General features: G+C 36.1%; 1 protein-coding gene across 15 annotated transcripts in view; it reads right to left on the reverse strand.

Annotated features, from left to right (window-relative positions):
• Positions 1-18,064, reverse strand: part of LOC105225119 (piezo-type mechanosensitive ion channel component) — an 84,998-nt gene that overhangs the window by 42,492 nt on the left and 24,442 nt on the right. For all 15 annotated transcript variants that reach the window (XM_049449682.1, XM_049449553.1, XM_049449414.1 and 12 more), the window contains exons 3-5: positions 2,807-2,983; positions 427-697; positions 146-351 (exon numbers count right to left, since the gene is read on the reverse strand). In XM_049449682.1, coding sequence (XP_049305639.1) covers positions 146-351; positions 427-697; positions 2,807-2,870 — 541 coding nt within the window. In that variant the 5' untranslated portion in view covers positions 2,871-2,983. The remainder of the gene's footprint in view (positions 1-145; positions 352-426; positions 698-2,806; positions 2,984-18,064) is intronic.

Genomic DNA, 18,064 nt, shown 5'->3' on the forward strand with positions numbered 1-18,064 from the left:
TTAGTACTAAAAAAATTTATTATTAAGAAAACTAATAATAAATCTTAATAATAAAAAAAATTAATAAAAAAATTATTCCCAAAAAATATTTATTTTTCAAACTTCAATACAAAAAAATGCAAATCAAATATTATTTTTTACTCACATATTCTTATTAGACCATCGAAGAAGGCTTCATCGTCCGTATTGTCGCTATCCGTTGAACTGCGTATTGGTATAATTTCGCCAGTTTCCAATTGCAATGTAATCGGCGGTGGTTTCTGGCTCAATTTCTTTATGACTATAAATGAAATCACCACTGTGATGAAGACCACCACATCCGGCATATGCCATTCGGCGGCAGCAATCGGACTGCGTAAAGAAACAAATGATTTTGCATTATTAAAATTTAAAAATAATGAAAATAAGTTCTTGTTTTGGACTTACTGCAAGTCCTGCAGATTGATGAAGCCGATGTGTCGCAACAGCTGTTGCGTAAATGAACACATAGCGAAGATCGACTCGATCTTCATTGCAATTATTGTCACTTGCAGTACTATATGACATAATAATAGTAGTGAACATAGCGCGATGAGTATGATATAAAATGGTCCAACAGAACTTTTGAAATTACGACTGTTGGCGATGGGGATAAAGGGCGTTATAAAAAACATTAACAGGTACACGAACGAAATACCGGCAGGACGAAATAGTGCAGCTGTAAATACAGAAGAAAATTGAGTTAAAATTTTAAGATGAGAAATAAATAAGACATCTTAAAAGCAGATTACAATTTTTCCTTAAGTAGTTAAATTTTCTTGGCTGCTACAGATAACTTTATAATATGAAAAATTATTTTTTGAATTTTTTGTGGTATGTATCATAAGTACAGTGAAAAGTTCAGTTTGAGCCTAAAACTATACCCCAACTTTTTCTGATTATAAAAGAACTGGAGAAAATTAAGGCTACCCTCGAAATTTCAGCAAAAAGAAAGTTAGATCTCTAGATTACTTAAAAATCTAGTTGATTGTTGTTGTTGTAACGGGTACCTAATCCCCGTTAGATTGGTAAGAATTGGATAAGTTGCTGTGGACGTCATCCAACGGTAGGCGCAGGAAACGTGCTGTTTCGACGAGGTCGGATCAAAGGGATGGAGGTGTCAGATTAGTGGGGTTAGCGGGCATGCAAAAAGGTGGCCAGTGCCGTGCGGAGGCTGATTGCACGCTGGACATATATTAGATATTTCGGGGTCTATTTTACATAAATATTAGTTAAAACTGCTACAGTATCTAGAACGATCATGCGCATCATTCTCGTTTCTCGCGGCAATTCGAACTCTCCGTCTGCAAAGAGTGGTAGTTTGACTCAAAGTACGCCATTCACTGAGTGGGAGTCGGTGAAGGTGTTGATGGCTCCACTGTGAATGGCGGTCAGTGCTTTTTGGAAGGTACGTAGTTGCGTCCTAAGTCTGATCGGCGTATTGTTTGATATCGTTGACGTAGTTGAAGAATGACCTCTTGATGCTGCCAGGAGGCGGTGCCGCTCTAAGCAGGTGATTTCAGGGATGATTTCATTCCAGCAGAAACTGCTTGGAGAGGAGTTCATTATGCTCCTTAAAAGATACGGCATACAAACTTCAGTTGCAGGTGTTCGACAGGAGCCATCAAGAGGCATCCTATGAACACATGCTATCGATTCCATTGCCCGACGTCAATCATCAGCATATAAGATGATATAGGACACTACCCTGCGGCACCCTTGGTTTAATTCTTCTCAGTTTAAAGTTTTTTTCTCGAAATAGTACGGATACGAGTTGCGGGGCGATTGATCAGAATAGGAGTCATGTTACCTTTTGTGCTCCTATGGACCATGGAGGTCCTCTGTTGACCACTCGGGTAGAGTGGCGATGTAGTTCGCAAACTTGGTGCAGGTTGCACAGCCGTAGAGGCTAAGGTCGTTGTAGTGCGTTGGCAGCATGGGGCCACGTAACTCGTAGTCTACTCCTTGTTTGTCTTAAAGGTTGACCGAGGTGGGTTTCGAATGTAGCCTTTTGGCGCAAACGCAGCAGAAAAATTTCTCAGGACCCAGTTGGACTCGATACCAGCACGAGTTAGGAGGGTACGGAACAATCCGGCTGCAAGGCGTTGCTCCAGTGACGATAAGCTTAAACTAAGACTTATCGATCTGGACCGGGTTAGATCTCTGAAATAACAGCTCGGGTCGATTCCGGTGCTTAGAATCGGCTGTTGTGGGAATTGTATCGCTGAAATTGTATGTACTATATACTATAGTAGTCCGATATCGGCTATTCCGATATATTATTTTCTGAAGTAATTTACTTATTGAAGTAAATTTTATTTCCCATCCAAGTGGCAACTCTTTTTAAAAAATATATAAGCTTAGTATACATTTATTATGTACGAATACGTTCTCTGGTGCAAGCATGCGTTTATTTTCCCAATCGTTCCCAATCCAATATAGCCTAAAACTATGCTATATTAAAACATAGAAATTGTACACAGCGGAAAAAGTAATCTTTATAACTGAAAAATATGGATTGACTATATAGACTATACTAACTAAAACTTCAATTTAACTAATGAAGCTTAAATAATTTGCTATATTTTTAAGATTTCGCATGTTTAAAAGCCTTAAACTATGCTTCTGTCATGTGACCCAAAGTATAGTCTACTTTTATGCACTATAATAAGCAAAAGAACCCCACATTTCAAAACAAAATAAGTTAAATCAATAAATTGCTTTCATGGCATTAACTTGTCAACTTAACATAACCATATATGAGTATAAAAAGTGGTGAAACACTTACCCAACACCAGCACCGTCGGCACCACCACATATTGCACCGCGAGACAGGCATAGCTTACTGCCATTTTGTGGAAGATTTAACTATGTTACTATCGAGGTTAATATACCTACGTTGGCTATTAATTGCTGTTGTCTTTGCGGCATCACCAGCCAGAGTTCTTCACGCACATAGATTCAGCTGAGAATAAAAATGAAAGAAAATAAATAAAAAAATTCAAAAAGTGGGAAAATATATTTTAGAAAATATGTATTTATATAAAACAGTTGAAAACTAACGATTGTGTACGTCGCTAATTGAAAGGAAAGGCAGAAACTTCGAGTAGTTTGCAGGCGTTTTGAGAATACGTTGATGTTGCTGATAGAGACTAGAGGCGCTAATAAGTTATAGAGCAGACGGATTTAATGGGGTTTTATACGGAATTGGTTTAAGTATGGAAAGTTGAATGAAAAATACATATTTGTGGTTAGTTAATTCTTCTAAACTTCGACATCTCGGTAACCTTACCTTCGACGAATCAGAAGACATAGCCAAAACCGACATTAGCTGTCTCAACAAATTTGTGATAAGCTCAGAGTGCTTTCTCGATCTGAAAAGGTCTTATGATCCAGTATATAGGACGGACCGGCGTACCCAGTTCTCCAAGTGGAATGCTTCACAGGATTGATCTTTTAGCTTGGCCTGACGTAACTTTGAACAGCGAGAAACTATTCACACTATGTTTCCTTCAAGCTTTCGGGGGAAATGTTTTTCAACTGGCATCCTTCAAAAATATTATATATAAGATTACGCCAATATACGATCGTAAGTCTTCAAAATATGAGCTAAAACTAACAAGGAAGCAAACTGTGTGACAATAATAGGAACAAAACAAAGCGCCAACATAAAAGTTGAAACAAATGGTGCATTCCACACGCCACTTACTTTACGCTGAGTGGCTTTCTCATAAAACTGACACACTTTATACACTACTTAACCTTTACGGGCCAAGTGAAATGGGCGGAAAGTAAGAAAAGTGAGACAATGCCGCTTCGACAACAATGGGAAAAGGCCATGTGTGGCACGAACGGCCACAAACACAACAATTCATTGTACGTGCCACTTAGCGAAATGCTGCGGCATGGACAGCAGTCAACTCGGCAGCATAAAAGGAGAGCACACCCACCAAGCAAATCACCAGGCAAATGTGGCATAAAACAGTCTAACAGCAAACAAGTGGTGGCGGCCAAAAGCAGAAGGGCTGCGACGTTGCCATTGTCAGTGTCATGTGGCTGCATATGTATTTGAGTGTGTGTGTGTATGTACCGCCATTTAATTAACAAAACTAATTTGCGGAAATAAACATTGGCACACTTTTAATTATAGTTGAGTCAACAACAACCACAACAAGCTGCATAACACGCCAGCGGGGAGTAGAAGTGGCAAGTGGCAACATGCTCGACAGGTTGCTGGAGCTCATTCTTAAAAAGTAAAATGACAAACGAGCGCACAGCTGGGCAGCTCGAAAAAACGGCACGAAAAAATAGTTGAAGCGTCGGCGCGCCCCTTTTTCGTTTATTCATTGTCAGTCTTCAAGTGTAAGTAGTTTTTGCTTTTGTTGTTTTTTTTTTGTCACATAACGTGACTGCTCGTTTGGCGGTCAGAGCGCCATGTTGCATAAACTTGGCACACGAGTTCGCATTAATTTCTATGCCACATCAGGACATCAAAATTCAACAGTGAAGTGCAAAATTGTCAACGTAAAATTTAATTGCTTTCAACTAATATACAGAAGCTCCTAAATTTGGAGCGTGTAGACCTTGGGGAAGGGCTACTGAATTTGACAACCCGTCAGAGTTAACTAAGATTGTAATCCATAGTCTAACATAATTTCAAAACGTGTATTTCTTTCTTTGAGATCAGCTAGGGCTCTTTAGAAACAGCAAATCTGAACCTTAATACAATCTTAAACAAGAAACTAACCTTAATTCTCAGTTAAACGCTTTCGCCGCCTGCTCACGCGCAAACGACCCTAACTGTTCGGCATACGGACTATTGGAGATCACACCGCTAACGTTTAAACATCCATCAGTCCAGTTAATCCCCATACCACTCAGACCCCTAATGTTCGAGTACATAGAGCATTTTGCAATCACATGAACCAAGTCTTCTACCCCCGCCCCACAACAACAATCCGACCTATCAGATAGGTGCCTCTGAAACAAAAATGCATTCAAAGGTACATGCCCCATAAGCAGAAAACCCCCAATCAGAAAAAATCTGAAGTCTGGGCTACTTTCATCAAACCAAACGTCCGAAATGTACTCATAAGTCACTCGACCGCTGGGACAATAAGAAGTCTTGCCTCCTACACCTAACCCTATCATCTAGAAGCCTCCTGCTCCCTAGAGATCCCTCCCTCTCTACATTATCATCGGAAATACAGTTATCCCACAGCAATAACACACTTAAGCCCCTTCTTAACCCTTTCATGCCCGAATTAAAGTGGGCGAAGCTAAAACATTTTTTAGGACAGATATGTGTTAGTCTTAACTCAAGTATGAAGTGATGAAAATTTCAAAGTCCTGAATGTCCTGGTTCGTTAATTACAGGATGTTGCCTATAGACAACAGCACTTTCACAAAATTATTTTAAACAAACTTAATACTTTTACAATGATTAATTTTTGTTTTCAATAACTATATTATGTTTATTTATTCATGTTTTTCCCTTGGTTTAACAATAAAACAGCTATTTTAATCTTTTTAAGCACTTTTCGCGTAAACCCCTTTTTTCGCGATCTTGACAATTCGCGATCTTGACAGTTTCACTCCACGAAAAACGCCTACTGAATGAACCCTTGCATAGCTTATGATATAACAATTCACTGTAAGCTTACACAATAAACCAGACTGCATAATGCAAAAAACCACGCGTCAAAAAAACTGATATAACGGGACTTAGAAGCATATATGTAAATGTTGCATATATGCAACATCGGGCATGAGAGGGTTAACCAGAATGCAACAGCACGTTGTATGACAATCAGGTCAAGAGGGGTGCACTTAAAAGAACCTGCATAGCATCTGTTGAGACGGTGCGACATGCAGGGAAACAGTCAAGTAGAATACAACGATCTATAGAGAGGAACTTTGGGAGATCAAGACTGTCATTGCTGCTTCCCACCAGACAGCGACGACTTAAGTGGCACAGGCCACGATATATGATGCGAACAGCACGATGTCCAAGACCCCAATCTCTCTGCAAAATGTGTCGTAATTTGCCTACGGGTACCTCCAGTCGCTTCTTCACATAAGCCAAGTGTGGGGATAGCCCAGACACAGTCCTTTCTGACTATCATTTCTTTGATCCAGAACGATTTCACTGGCATACAGGATATCAGAAATTGGCTTGGTCCATTCTTGGCTACCAAGTTCTTTCAGAAAAATGAAAAATGCTAACCTTTGACTAATACTATTTTAGATGTTTAATTAAAAAATCGCCACAAGAAATTTGAAGTAGTTATAGACCCGGTTTTTAGAATATTGGGGTACGTCAGAAAGACCGAAATTCTTACTTTCTTTCATTCAATGTTAGCAGCGGTTTCAGCATGGTGATCCACTCGCTGCTTTTTCAATGCTAACACATCAAATTAATAACTTAAATGTTTATTGATGAGGAAAAATTGTATTGAAGAAATGAATAAATGCAAATATTTATAAATTAATGCAGCATACGGTGCAGAAATCAGAGTAGTGGCTAATAAAAAATAACATTTATTTAACTCTTGCTCACATTTGAACATTTTAAGTACAAATACCAAAATGGTTGCCAAAATTATTTTATGTGAACAATACTATACGAAAGCCGAAACAAATCTTAACAAGTAAATTTTTTTTTTAATTTTTAACATTTATGTCCATGAGTTTACCTCTTAGACTTCAATAACCAAAATTAATCGTATTATATCTAGAAAATTCCGTAATAATTTCAGTTACCGTACTCATATACTATACCACCTTGCTAGATTTACTTACGATGTAGCCATCTGATAAGATTTTAAATTCTAAATATTTTAAAATATTTTTAAACGGTTAGGCTAGATTGGATTAAAAGGTCGATCAATTCCTTTCTGGGAACTAAAAGTCCTATATACTGTATCTTAACACGCTTACACATCAATACAATGCTTCGAGTCTATTACAAAAAAAAAAAATCCAGCAAAACCTTTTCAAGGCACTGGGTACCGAATATTTGGATCCCAGTACCTATAGTTGACAATTTACCGAAAATATTGGTCAATGTGTCAGATTCATGTTTGAAATTCAGAGGGAATCTTTTCGTTATAGTAGTATATATGTATGCTACAAATGAGTTGAATAGGGTCAATACTTCCCTTAGCCCTCATATACTTAATACAGATATTTTCGAACTTCCGGGTGATTTTATACCACATATATCGGCCAACATTTGTGCCTAGAATGTTTAAAATCAGGTAACAACTCGCCCTAGACCCCACATAATTAACAGGGCTTATATACCCAAAGTTACTTCGCTGTCTTCAATCCTTGAAAATTGCAAGAGTATGAAGTCTTCGGTTATACTTGAACTTAGTTCTTCCTTACTTGTTTCACAAGACTAAAAAATAGATACGTTTGTTTGTCTCTCATTACAAACGTAAACTACTCCTTCAGTTTTTGTGATATCGATCTAAAATTTTGCTTACGTTCTCTTTTCCTCAAAAAACTGCTCATTTGTCGGAACCACCGATATCAAACTGAACAATCGGAATCAAGTTTTTCTATGGAAACAATTTTTATTTAGCAAGATATCTCCACCATATTTCGTTCGGATTATTGCCCCAGACAATGCTATAATCTCCAAAGAAACTGTTCAGATGGGACTTCTTTCGTATATGCATAGCAGTCATACAAACTGAACTATAAAAAATAAATTCTTCTTTGAAAAAACTTTTTTATTTGACAAGCAAACTTCACGAAATTTGTTGAACAAAGCAGTCTTTGAACATATTCTTCAGTTCGGACCAATATAGTTGCCATACGCGCCGGCCATTCAAAATCAAGATACATTTTTTTTTTACTTGTTTACGCTATAAGAAATGCGCCGGTGAAGGGCATTATAGCTTCGGTGAAGTCGCGGTGAACAGTTTTTTATTTTAAATGATTTCCCTTTATCAACTTACAAAGCGAAAAAAAATTTCGTATTTTTTCACTGAACACCACTGTACCGACTGCTTGCAAATTGAATTTTAAAGATGAGTGTAAGGTTCAAGGATAACCCCCCACACAAAAATACACTAACAAAATATGGCATATGGAAAAGCTGTTAACTTACAACGACCTGCAAAAGCAATGATAGCAATGCTGAAAAAATAAATAACAAAAACAAAGTTGGTAAAAAATGGCAAAAATCCACGTGGCGGCATTTCGCCCACACCAAAAGCAGTGGCGAAAGAAATTCATGCTAAATATTTTTTATTAGCGAATTTCCTGCATTTACAACAACGTTAACATGAGTGAATGAATTGTTGCACGAAAAACTGTGTATGTGTGAGTGTGTTTGTATATACATATGCATTCACCTGGCTCAACTGAAGAGCACACCTGCCTGCCCACATATTCTGTGTGCTTGTATATTGCAGTGAACTAGTTAACTGTTTCGGCACATTTAATTTACAGTAAGCATTTACGGTACTAGCTTTACTACTACATGCATAAAAACCTACATATATACATATTTACATATGTACACGCTTTTCAAAGGCGAAATTAATCATATAAAATGGCGCTACTTTTTAATTTAATAAATTGGCAGCAAAAAGGGTAGCTCTTCGTAAAAGAATTTCGTGGAAATGTGAACAAGGAAGAAGAAGAGTAAAAACTAAGTAAAAAACGTGAAAATTTGCCAAAGCTTTGTGGCACTGTTGCTCTTTCTTTCACGGCGCACTCACATATAATTAATTCAGTGTAGTAAATGAACAGTTGCGAGTATAAAAATTATAGTGTGTGTGTGTGCTGTCTATAAAAACTACAACAACAACACGTAATTGTAATGCGTGATAATGGCATTTTATACGCTTATCAAATCAGCAAATTGCAGTGTGTGCGTATGCGTGAGGCAGCAAGGCGTTGCTGGAACTAATGAAAGCCTAATTGTCTAAGGATGGAAGGATGGATGGAGGGGCTGGAAGAGTGTCATAAAGGCAGCAAGAATTGCGTAAGGATGACAGCAACACACGACAGCACATAGAAAATGAAAGTGGCCTATGTTTATGACACTTTTGATGATGATTGCTCGCTCTCTCCGTGTGTGTGTGTGTGGGTGAATGTGAGGGTCGGCTATAAGAATGTGTGGCACGTAGCTTTTTACGGCCTATAAAGTGTATATATAATAAATATGTATAAGCACATATAGTCCGCTCACCATAATGTTAACACGCTGTTAAGTTGTTGTAGAATAAGGCGCAAATTAGCAGCAATCGCAAATAAGAAACAAAACAAAAAAGCCAAGAAATAAACATAGAAAAAACGCCGCAAACATGCCCGAGTGACAGCGTCAAGCTGTTCGGTTGACATCATTTAGCGCGTTGGCGTTTTTTTTGTTGTTTTACGAGCAAACAATGAGAAGCATTTGTGTATAGTTATACACAGGAACACATACAAATATTTATAACGAGTAGAAATGTGGCTTTGCATAGCTGACAGGTTCGTTATAGCGCGCTAACAATCATACATACAGTTGATAATGTGTCATTGCCGCTATTTAATTTGGTAAATTTATACACTTTTTTTATTTGCATGTGCGATATAGTTTATTTTTATTTGGAAATAAAGTTTAGAACATTAAATTTGAAGTACGAAAAGTTATTTGCTGCAATACTAATATATGAAACTGGTCAGACATGGCGTATGAGTAATGCGAAATGGTAAAGAAGATAAAACAAGAAAAAACGTTAACTTCAGCTGCACCGAAGAATGTATATACATGTGTATATAGTATAATACCCTTCACAGTTACATATCTTACAGCATAAAAGGGTATAACAATATTTTTATATTCAATTTGATCGGTCAGTTTGTATGGTAGGTATATGCTATAGTGGTCCGATCTGAACAATATGTTCCGAGATTGTAGCGCTGGCTTTTTTAATTATCTATGACAAATTGTGTGATGATATCTCGTCAAACAAAAAAGTTTTCCATACAAGAGCTTAATTTTGATCGGTCAGTTTGTATGGTAGCTATATGTTATAGTAGTCCGATCAGCATAATATGTTCCTAGATTGTATGTTGCTTTTGTAATAATATCCCTGCCAAAATTTCATACCGATATCTTGTCAAATAAAAAAGTTTTCCATACAAGAAGTTAATTTGTAACTTTCAGTTTATATGACAGCTATATGCTATAGTGGTCCGATCAGAATAATATGTTCATAGATTGTAGCATTGTTTTTAATAATTATCTATACCAAATTTCGTGAAGATATCTTGCCAAATAAAAAAATTTTCCCTACAAGAACTTGATTTTGATCATTAAATTTGTATGGCAGCTATATGTTACAGTGGTCCAATATCGGCGATTTCGACAAATAAGCAGTTTTTTGGAGAGAAAAGAAAGCGTACGAAGTTTCATAACGATACCTCAAAAACTGGGCGAAAAACGATAACTTTTTTCACTTGGTGCTCTGAAAATACGGTCTTAGACATCTTTACGAAAATCTCTCCAAGTATGAGCTCTTATTTTGTGACGAGAATGTCCTTTTCTTTAGAATGTTATTTTTTTTTTCTTATTAACAGATAGAGAAATTCATTACTCACTTTCAACTACTTGAAAAAAATTTCACGTCACGTTTTGTACAAAATTTAATGTTCTACAAAATGGTATCTTACATGGGTTTACGGGTTTAAAAAATCATTTTTTTTTATTTTCTTATTAAATTCTACAGCACCTCTATAATATTATCCTGAATTATCAAGTTGATCCGAGTAATAGTTTCGTAAATACGGCCTTGAGAACTTGTGCGCTCGAGGCTAGTTAGTCTAAGTGCGCTGTCTTCAAACGCATTTTTCTCAAAACTGTGCTGCTAAAGTCGATTGGCAAGATTTCTCTTTAACTACTCAACCGAACTTCATTAAATTTTACACAGTTCTTTGAGATACAATTCTGAAATACTTGAACGAAGAACTATTTGTAAAGAAAATCTCGCGAAGTTTTCACTGAAACTTTTATTTTTTGTAAAAATTTCTGCCAAAAATCTAATTTTCAGTTTACTCCCTTGGGCCAAGTTATAAGTTAATGTTTTAACTGAAACATGTAATTTTCAGTTTAAATGATCCTGTAAGGAGTTATCCTGTTAACGCGGGCGCATCTTATTTCCAAAGGGGTCATCGGAAATGGCGTCGCAATAGCCGAGTTTAAAATATTTTTTTTCAAAAATTTCAGAATTCCTTTGTTAATAGTGTATGTTTGTAACAATAAAAAATTCTAATAAAACATTCCATTTTTTATATGAGAGAAAAATTGTTGAAAAAAGACTGTTTTTTACTCAAGGAAACCCATGCAGCCAATTAAGAGATAGACAGATAGAGAAAAATTCATATCTCGTTTCCAACTATTTGAAAAAATATCACGTTTTCTAGAATTTGTTTAGAATTGAATGCTCTACAAAATGGTATCTTAAGATTTTTTCGTAAACCTAACCATTCAAAAGATATTAACGCTTGAAGTTTGATTATTTTAAGGTTATTTTTGCTTAGAAATTGTATAACTCAATGAAAAAAAATTATTTAAAATTGCAAAACTCATAGTTTTATTCTCATAGTTTAAATTTTCGTTTTTCTTTGTCCCACCCTAACGTTTATTGTATAAAAACTGCAATCAAAACATGACAAAATTTTTATTGCAAAAGTTCATTAACCTCAACAGGTTTATCATCACTTAGAAGCTGTTAAAGCAAGTTAATAGCGGTGATAATATACTCGAAAGACTCATAACTGGCGAATCTATGACTACTTATAAGACAATGACGTTGAAATCAAAGTCCAATCGCCTCAAATGCATTTTTTAACCAATATTTTCTAACCCATTTTGCCTCTAATAAACGAAAAGTGCCATAGAGCTGAAACTGTAAACATCTGTGCACCGGAAAAAAATTTTATTTTCCCAAATAAATCAAAAGGCCATAATCAACGCGCAATAATTTCCTTTACGTGATTTTGGCTTTTATTTTGATTTTACATTTTACAGCCGGCAAAAGCTCAACAAACAAACATGTTGCCAATCCAACACAAACAGACAATTTACACGCTTGATGGGCGATAAAGCAAATAAATATAACTATTCGCTCGATGTAACGGCATCCCGGCAACATGTTTGCTTGTTGATATATATTTAAGTGAGCGAATATTAAAAATTTATGACAGACACAATACACAATACGAAATGAATTGACTATTCGATTTAAATATTGCATTTAAACGTGAATTTCGCAGGGAAATGATGGCGGTGCTCAGCTGTTCGGCGAAATGGCGGTTGCCAGGCAAAATGTGCGTGTGTGTCAGAAAAATCTACAAAGCACTTGAAATCATATACATATATGAATATGCACTTATAGCCACTCAATATTAAATCAGTGGCATGCGCTTATATATTTATACATATGTATGTATTTGTGTATGAATAATGTATTATGATTGCCAAAACACCGTACCGAATTGTTGTTTATGAATATTTATGCCTAGAAATAAGCCGCTCCGCAAGTGTGTGCAGTTCGCATCTGTTATTTATGAAGCGGTAGCAATTTTCTCAGCATACCTTCAGTAATGAATAAATAACTACGCACATATGTATGTATATTAGCATGTAAATGTATATAAGGAAAAAATAGAAATTCTACTGACACATTTAACCATTTTTGGCAACATTGTCTGAGTAGTAAAGCTCGCAATAGCTAGAATGACACTCAAGAGTCAAATGAATTTGCAGGCGTCAAGCGGAATGTCAAATAAAGTGGTTGTGTGCTGTGAAATGATTTACAGTGACTCACAAGTGTGAAAATGAGCAAGCGAAGTATGTAAAATGAAGAATGATGGATATAGAGATTGCGACAATTTCGTTCCGTCATAACTTTGCACTGAGTTAGACAGTAAATACATTGGCTTGTGACGTCATGAGCAAAAGTAGAGACAAGTTGTCAGCAAAAGCCAAGAAAATTTGACAGTTCGTTTCGTGTATGACTTTTCTGTTGAATTTTGATAATATATTTCCAATTACGGTTGTCAAATATTATGGAGAATTATTTTTTTTTAGGTTGGTAGTACTGTCAGTCACATTTATGTCAAATTTCATGTCAACATATTCATTAGTGTTTGAGATACGTGTCGTTTTGTGAGCTGCTAAAAGTAAGTTTTTCGTTTTTTGCGATGTCGAAATTTGTTGAGCAAAGAATTTGCGTTAAATTTTGTTTACGGAATTAATTTTCTGCTGCAGATACGTTGAGGATGATGCAGAAAGCCTTTGGTGATAAGGCTATGTCTAAAAAAAAATGTTTACAAGTGGTATAGTGAGTTCCAAGCCGGCCGTGAACGTGTCGAAGAGCGTCCAGGGCGGCCATCAACCTCAAGATTTGGTGTTGAAAAACCGTCGATTAACAATTAGAGACCTTTCTGATGAAGTTGGCATATCGAAAGGCTCAGCCAATACCATTTTGAAGGACGTCTTGGGCCTCAAGCGCGTCAAATCACGACTGGTACCGAAAACATTGATTTTTTTGGAAAAAAGCGTCGCGTTGAAGTGTGTGAAACGATGCTTTCCGACTACCAGGGTGTCATGAAATGCATTATAATTGGCGATGAGACTTGGATCTATGCTTACGACCCCGAAACAACCGATTAATCGAGCGAATATCGTGCCAAAAGAAAGCCGAGACCAAAAAAATCGCGCCAAAGTCGCTCAAAAATTAAGGTCATGTTCACTGTTTTCTTCGATTATCGTGGTGTTGTGCATTATGAATTCCTTCCAACCGGTCAAACAGTCAACAAGGAATATTATTTGAACGTTTTGCGTCGTTTGCGTAACGCCATCCACCTAAAAAGGCCGGAATTGTGGAATTGGTTTTTACACCACGATAATGCACCATCCCATACTGCCCTCTTTATTCGTGATCATTTCGCCAAAAACTCAACCAATATCGTTCCGCAACCACCGTATTCACCTGATCTGGCGCAGTGCGACTTCTGGCTGTTCACCAAGCTCAAAAGACCGCTCCGGGGACACCGTTTTTATACGATAGAGGAGATTCAAGCCGCAGCGAAGACGGAACTGAAGGCCATCCCGGAAAGTGACTACAACCAGTGTTTCGAAGATTGGAAAATTCGTTGGCATAAGTGTATTGCATCGGGAGGGGATTACTTTGAAGGGGATAAAATTGATTTGGAAGAATAAATAAAGAATTTTTAAAATAAATATAATGTCACCTTATTTTTTGGGCACAGTCAAGTCTATTTATTATACAACTCTCTTAGCAAATTGAAACCAAAAAGTCATTAATCTATGTAATTTCGAAATGTCTGAATCTACGAAAAAGTGGAAAAATAATGGATGGTTCATGGCTTAGAACATAAACTGGATATCTAGATCGGAATACCCCTGATAATAATAAATTTTCGAGTTTCTAATTTTTCCTATTTTTTTGTTTCGCTTTTGCGAATAATTGCCAGTATCCATATATGTACAATACGTGATCACCGGGCTTTTAGTATGCGACAATTCCCAGCAATACTGTATACCAAATACTATAGTCATCATATTTATCTGGGCGTACATTGCATGTCGACGCTCGACCTTTGTGATGATGATTTCATTTAGTGAAAATGCCACGCATTCAATTGAAAATTCATAACCGATGTTGTAATAACATTGAAGTACTCGCCAACAAATTTACATACACATACACATGAGTACCTATGTGTAATGAATAAGTAACGTTGGTGGTGAATTTGCTATGCTTTGTTGTTTAGATGCAAAAAATAAAGTCTATGCAAGTGAGGCAGTGAGCCGGAAAGTGAAAATACGTGATTTACAAACAATTGTTGGATGGTGTGTAAGCAAACACATAGTATACCATATTTTTTATAATTTCTGAGGTTATTTAGAATTTTTTTTTATTTTTTAAGGTTAAATAAAAAAAAATAAAAAGCTTGCAACGTTATTTCTAATAAGAAAAGACGTTTACATCGGTTTGCAAAATTTTCCATATAAGGACTTGATTTTCATCGATCAGCATTTATGGCAGCTACTTATAAAAGTATATCCTATAGTCGGTCGATATCGGCGGTCTCGACAAAAGAGCAGCTCTTCTATTTCTCTTCGATATCCAAAAAATCGAAGAACGTTCACATATACAGACAGACAATCGAGTTTCAAATACATGTACTATGCCATGGACTAATGGAGGCAGACTTTGAATATCTCTATATGCCTTTCAACGACACTATTTATTTCTAATACGATCTATGAGTCCAGGATATACAAAAATAGCGATAAGTTACTCAAATTTCAATTAGGTTCCGTAAAGGTCAGCTCCTGTATACTCGTTAAGCTACTCTCATTCGCGTAACTTAGGGGTAGAAGAGCGGAAAACAACAATCAACATAAAAATTTCAAAAGAACGCCTTAAAACATCGAAAATTCTCGTTAAAACATATTTTGCACAAATTTCGAAGAATTTTTTTACAGTTGTACATTTGTATTATGCATTATTCAAAATGTTTGTTCGAGAGTTGAAAATTATATGGAGAAAGTGATGAAAGTAGGCACAGGCTTTTTACTTTGAAGAAGAATTGTGTGCACGGCATGCAGAAGAAGCTACCTTAGTGAATGTTTGTTGTCTTTCGATGTGTACACTCTTTTCAGCAGCTTCACAAGTCGCTCACTAATCTAATTTTATATAAAGGGAATACATAGAGAAAGAGATGATGCGAGCAAACAACAATTATGCTTATAGTGAAACAATAACTGACAGTAATTTCATCGGGCAGTGAGGGCAGCCACAGCATTACCGGTTCTTTGTCTCGCTTTATTTCTTTCAGACAATAGAAATTGAGTCTGGCAGCAAAAACTTACACACTCGTAGTTTAAGTGAGCTCGAAACCAGACCATCTAAGGGCCTACAAACATTTGATTGAATTCAGTGCCTTAACAATGTAAGATAGACTTTGCTGGTCAGTAAGTCAGCAGACAAGCCGGTTAACCAGCTAATCAACCTAAAAGATATGCTGCTATTTATGAATGTTTATGTATAGGCAAGTCGCACATTTGTCGAGATGAAGATTCATATTTCGTACATATACATATACCATGTAAATATATGTTTATACATATGTAAGGTACGTATGTATATATATAAAACTTGAATTTCAACGCATTTCAAATAGTTTTGCCGCGGGGTTTGCCTTCAAAAAATACTTTTCTTACATTCGGCGACCCACAAGCGCGTTGATATGTACATTAGAGCGGGTCGGCTTACAGGGTGTCAAGAAACAAAGTGGAAAAAATTTGTATGGGAGAAATGTCTAAGTATTCTACGAATCACTCTGATCAACTTTCCTTAAGAGACTATGAGTCTAAAACCCTTTTGATGCAGCGATTTTCAAAGCGAGGTTTTTTTAGGGATCATAAAACTTTCTTCGTCAGTTTTCGAAATATCCAAATGAAATTTAATTCGTCGGTGCATTTTCACATTCTATCGATTATTTGTCGGAATCCGCTAGATCGAACAACTATATCACATGTCTCCCATACAACCGATTTTTCAGAAAAACCAGTTTCAAACTAATAGTCTCTTAAGCAATGTTGTTCAGAATGATCCGTAGAACATTTCCCGGATATGCGATTTTATATAAACGACCCGCTCTAATGTACATATATGTGGATAACTTTGTAAAATATACGCTCTATAAGTAAAAGAAGAAATTCCTGTTTTTATTCGACATTAATCCAAAATATATTTATACTCTGAAGAGCACATATTAAGTCTCGGAGACCCTATAAAATATGTACTACATATGTAAATGATCAGCTAAGTCAATTTAGCAATATACATCTATCTGTCCGTCTGTATATTCGCGAACTAGTTCCGCAGTTTTTGAGATATCAACAAAAGAAAAAACTTACACGAACAAATTTTTCAGTTTGGAATACTGAACCATACAGCTACCGTACAAACATCGATCAAAATCAAGATAGAATTCTTTTTATACCCTTTTAGGCTATGAGAAATGCACCCGCGAAGGTTATAACTTCGGTTCACCTGAAGTTAACCTTTTCACTTGCTTTTTCTTTATGTATTTTATCTGATAATATTCTTCATTATCTTACACTTTATTTCTTTCAAATAAGGCTTATGCTTTGGACTCTTAGTGCTTGTCTTTTAATTTTCTCACTTTGATGTCTATGTACATACATATGTATGTATGTAAATATGTGTAGATACATGTGTCTACTTTTTAAATCGTTATGGCATGTACGTACATATGTTCTTAATTCTATTTGATTCCACTTCAACGCCGGCTTTTCATTCACACTGCTTAATCTTTCAAAAAAAGAGAAAAAAATGAAAGAACAGAATTCAAGCATTCAAAACAAAGTGTGGCCGAAAATTACGTCATATTTCGTGTTAAAATTAGCCAAACTTTGTACATAAGTGTGTCAGTTCTGTTTTCAATTCAGTTTTGAGTGTCGGTATTTGGCAAAACATTTATTGTGTCCATTCGCTCTAGAATTGGTAACGGTGTATGTATGTATGTGACAGATGGTGAGCAATAGTTTTGAAGCTAAAAGTGATTTTCAACCGGCCGAATTAATTTCCTGCCGGAATAAAATGCGATTGCGAGTTGCAGATTATAACCAAATATGCTAATATTTACCAGATGGGCTGATTTTTTTTATCGGCTTTAAGAGAATACGTCATTATAATGTATTATAAAGAGACCATTTTGTACAGTAGTTCCTACAAAACTATGAGTTTTCCGTTTCAGAACGATTTTTTTCATTGAGTTATAAATTGCATACAAAAAAGAAAAAAATTCTTTAAAATAAATAACCGTTAATACCTCTTTAATCTTGTGGGACGAGTTTTTAAAAGTAGTTGGGAGAGAAATTTGAATTTTTCTATCGAGAATAAGAAAAAAGAGAAAACCGGAGGACTCACCCCTTACAATGCAGACCTCTTACTTAGAGAGACTTTCTTAAGGGTGTGTCAGA

Source organism: Bactrocera dorsalis, chromosome 1, assembly GCF_023373825.1.
Source record: "Bactrocera dorsalis isolate Fly_Bdor chromosome 1, ASM2337382v1, whole genome shotgun sequence".
NCBI classification, from domain to species: domain Eukaryota; kingdom Metazoa; phylum Arthropoda; class Insecta; order Diptera; family Tephritidae; genus Bactrocera; species Bactrocera dorsalis.